This window comes from Camellia sinensis, chromosome 2 (assembly GCF_055761805.1).
Source record: "Camellia sinensis isolate YWXY chromosome 2, ASM5576180v1, whole genome shotgun sequence".
Classification (NCBI taxonomy): domain Eukaryota; kingdom Viridiplantae; phylum Streptophyta; class Magnoliopsida; order Ericales; family Theaceae; genus Camellia; species Camellia sinensis.
The window spans coordinates 111677874-111682402 of NC_138962.1; the positions used below are offsets into that span (position 1 = coordinate 111677874).

General features: G+C 30.0%; 1 protein-coding gene across 1 annotated transcript; it reads left to right on the forward strand.

Moving 5' to 3' along the window:
• Positions 1 to 621: 621 nt before the first annotated feature.
• LOC114258525 (uncharacterized) lies at positions 622 to 4529 on the forward strand. Its single transcript, XM_028198495.2, has 6 exons — positions 622 to 1148; positions 1402 to 1557; positions 2079 to 2156; positions 2284 to 2409; positions 2695 to 2775; positions 4207 to 4529. Exons 1-6 carry the CDS (start codon positions 1034 to 1036, stop codon positions 4281 to 4283), a joined length of 633 nt encoding a protein of 210 aa, XP_028054296.2. The 5' UTR covers positions 622 to 1033; the 3' UTR covers positions 4284 to 4529.

Sequence of the window (4529 nt, forward strand, 5' to 3'; positions counted from 1 at the left end):
GAGTGAGGAAATCCCATGAGGTGTGTATCATATGTACATTGTTACATGTTTTTATAGTATGTGTTAGGTATTTTTATGGTAAATGTTACATATTTTTTTGATAGAAGTTATGATAATTTGTGGTTGAAAAATGAAATTACTTTTTGACATAAGGTTACGCATTTTGTAATAGTGTTATATATTTTGTGGTTAGAAAAAGTTGAATAAAATAATGTGTAATATTTTCATGTGAAATAAAAGGAAAATGAGTGGGAGCACTAATTAGTGCTACCACTAATGATGTGGCAGTAGGCCCCACCATGAATGATTTGATATTTTGGCCTTGATGTTGTATTTTTTTTATTTTTTATTGAGTGACATGTCATTAGTGGTCTTTTTAGAGTTCCAAAATTAGTGGTCTCTATCATTGCTGGAAATAAAATGATGTGAAATCCCATGTGCAATATTATATTAAAAATATAATTGAAGGTGAAGAAATAAAATAGAAGGTCATAGGCAAACTCAAAATAAAATATGATTAATTTCTTCCCTAACACTTGACGACTCCATTATAAATCGCTCTGACGTTTCACGCAAGGAAGCTTCGACTACTCAAGGACCGCGCTGTCGACTTTTACTTTTACGCAATTTCATTTGATTTGATATCCAAGAAATCATTACGAAAATAGAGAGTGAATGCTCGGGGAGGTTAAGTCGGTTGTTTTTGTCAACATTAAACTGCTTATAAAAATCTCTATCTCTTTTGACATTTTCAAACTAACCTACCAATACAAGGAATTGAAAGCTTTAATTTCAAACCATACATTTAATTCATTATGACAACATTATTATACTGATTTTTCATCCCAAGTCACCCCTCTTCACAAGGTTATATATATATATACATATATATAAATATGTGTGGAAGCTTCTATTAAGAAAATTTCAATGCACAAGTCCATATAAATAAACAATCCCCCACTGAATACAACACCACCGTATCCCAGCTTCACTCTGTTTCTTTCTTTGTTTCTCTCTCTGAAAGTTGAAACAGATGGCAGCTTCCCATTGTTTCATGGCTTTTGTAGCTATTATCCTTGCTGCGGTTGTGCTTCCTATGAGTGCTAAAGCATCTGATGGCATCGCACCTATTCTCGCTCCTTACGCTGGTAAGTAATCTCTCTCGTGCTAATCTAATAACTAACAATTGACTTTCACATAAAAAAATAATAGAGTAACGCTAGCGACTCTAAATATTTTATCAAATGTTCTACCAAATGTCTAACATAGGAGTGAGACTTACATACAGTGTGGATCCCATACATTTAGTAGAACATTTAATAAAATATTTAAATACTTAACATTTTTCAAAATAATAATATAATCTCTCTGTCTTGAATGTGAATGCATGTGTGTACACAGACACTATATGCAAAGAAGTGGAATGTGGAAAAGGAAATTGCAGTGTAGCACTTGACAGACCATTCGGCTTCACATGCGAATGTGAAAATGGTTGGAAGCGTACCCGTCTTGACAGCGAACAGGATCTTCTGTATCTTCCCTGCGTTATTCCTAATTGTAATTTACCCTCTCTTCTCTTCTCTTCTCTTTCTTCATTTTTCCTACTTCGCTTTTCTTTCTCTCTCATAATTCTCTTACAAACAAATACAATATCTATCTAAAAAGTTTTCAAACTCTCAACTATCAAGTTACTTTAGGTTGTATTCGAATTTTGACAAAAAAAATAAAAATAAAAATAATGAATGAAGGGAAAAAAAATTAAGCAGAAATTGAATTTTTTTTTGTCAATTTCTATTTCCTTTTTCGTCTCTGTAAATCTTTTACAAAATCAAAACTCAAACATAATATTACTATTGACTTGGCTTAAACAAAATATAAAAATAGTAGAAAATGCATAACAGTCACAACAACAATAACAACAACACAACTTTTCAGCAATCTGCCAAAACATATTATAAATTCATCTTATAAATTAATTTTAATCAAACAGTAGTTGGTGTGTTTATATACATACAAATATTATTTGTGCAGTTTAGTGATGGAATTAATAATGGTTTGATTTTGGTTCGTGGTTGCAGGTTCTCTTGACTACTCGTGCATGCCAGCAGCTCCTCCAGCTCCATCCGTTATTCCATTAAATTCATCTTTATTTGATCGTAATCATCCTTACTCACACTATACCCTCTCTACTCTTACCATCAATATCATTTAATTTTTCTTTTATTTCTGGATATAATCTGGTTACCTTAATTAATATTAATAATTTGATTATGGGTTTTCTAGCTTGTTATTGGATCTATTGTGGCGGAGGAACATGCACGAAGAACAGAACAATGACGCATACTTGCCAATGCAACCCTGGTTACTCTAATCTTCTCAACATCACTGCCTTCCCCTGCTACAGTGACTGTAAGGATTAATCCATTCCCTCAAAACTCTCTTCTATTTTGATTCTACATGTACATACATGTTGATATAATTGAAAATGTCTACGAATACAAAAGTCGATTAATGAACTGATACACCCATGAGAAAGGATTGTGTCTAATTTGGTGATTGATTTTTGCCCAAATAGAATAGCTGGATTATATTTCTACATATGCAAAATTTAACTAACCACCACCGACCTTCTGTTCTTTTTTATGGTGAAAGTGGCTCCTAATATTTGTTTTTGTATCTTGTTTTTTGATTTAGGTGCCCTTGGTTCTGACTGTGCAAAGCTTGGAATTAAGGTTTCAAACTCAACGTCTACGTCTTCAAGCAGTAGCAATCACGGTGAGATGACCGTTCAGATCACTCCTAACTTCTGAAGGCCTTCTTTCCAGTTTTTTTTTTTTGTTTTTGTTTTTTGGTCTGCAACCAATTGGCTACATGACTCTCTTACACTGTATTTGGTTAGGAGATTTTGAAAACGAATTTAGAATGAAAAAAAAAATATAAGTGAAAATATATATATTTACATTTATCTAATTTTATACACATTTTTTCCTTTTCCTTTTCTTTTTCTAAATCTCTTTTCAAATTTTCCAATCAAATATAAGGTTAAGGGCTTAGTCCAAAAAAAAAAGTCATGGATTCAACTATGATAAAGTAAATAGTTTAATGGATTTTGATCCATTCTATTACATAGATTAAATAGAAATTTTCATTTTATTTGACAAGGTTACCTAATACATCATCAATTTAAAATAAAAAAGTGAACATTATAATAATATATATATATATATATATTTTTTTTTTCATATGAATTTATCAATATGAATTTTTCACAAATTGTTAATTATAAAATAAAGATATGGATTGCATCTATGAAACGCGTTTATGGCATACTTGATAGCCCCAGGTTTTTGAATCCTTAGGCTGGACTAAGAAAGTCATTCATATATCTAATATTAAAATATATTTTAGTAAGCTGTTAGGTGTCTCTTTATAGTTGATGAAATTCACAAAATTCACATTTTAAATATGAAAAATGATACATAAATCTATTTTTTAAATTTACTTTCTAAATTCAATAATGTGTAAATAAGATAATTGATTATGAGAGATAATTGTTTTAAATATTTTAATAGATTGTCAGTTAAAAAAGTTAGTCTAATTTTTAGACTTAAAATAACATCACCCTTGTATTATATGGGAATTAAAATGTCTACTTTCATATAGAAGATATCTAACATGAGATTTACATGGACCAATTATTTCATGCCAAGATTTTTGCTTATTTTTTAATTTATCTTTTTTTTTTATAATACTTGAAAGGCAAGAAATAGGAATCTCATTTCAACATACTACTTTAAATCTTTAAGGACATGTTTGATAATCAAATAAGGGGGTATGTTTAATTATTCATCCATCGATCTGTTACTTGAATTTTGTATCTCATCATCCATGTTTGAATATTCATCCATCGATCTATTACTTGTGTTTGTCTCTCATCATCAATATTTGAATATTCATGGACTGATCTATTAATTAATTAATTGTATTTGTCTCTCATCATCAATATTTGAATATTCATGGACTGATCTATTAATTAATTAATTGTATTTGTCTCTCATCATCAATATTTGAATATTCATGGACTGATCTATTAATTAATTAATTGTATTTGTCTCTCATCATCAATATTTGAATATTCATGGATTGATCTATTAATTAATTAATTGTATTTGTCTCTCATCATTCTTTGTTTTGTTGTGGGTGTAGGTTCCTCATTTCTGCCAGGAACATTCCATTGGATAGCTGTCTCTCTCATGTCCATCGCGATGGTTATGTGGAAGTAGATCATTGGCTTTTAGTTCACCGCTCCTCTCACTCCACTTAGGATTTCATTGTTCTCTGTAATATATATCATTGTTATACTTTCATTTTTCTGTCAAATTTGTCTGTAAAAATTAATTTTAAAAAAAATCAGTTTGTAATTTTATATGAATAATAAGTAATCGCAGATGTAGGGAGAGGGTAAGAGTATTGTTTGTCACATAGACTTTGAATAATAAATACGGTGATTATATCACCACTTTTTTTTT

Excerpts from the sequence above, each read along its gene's own strand:
- LOC114258525 (XM_028198495.2), top strand. The coding sequence starts at position 1,034 with ATGGCAGCTTCCCATTGTTTCATGGCTTTTGTAGCTATTATCCTTGCT. Across the intron at positions 1,558-2,078 it reads TCCCTGCGTTATTCCTAATT|GTTCTCTTGACTACTCGTGC; the intron begins GTAATTTACCCT and ends TCGTGGTTGCAG. Across the intron at positions 2,410-2,694 it reads CTTCCCCTGCTACAGTGACT|GTGCCCTTGGTTCTGACTGT; the intron begins GTAAGGATTAAT and ends TTTTTGATTTAG.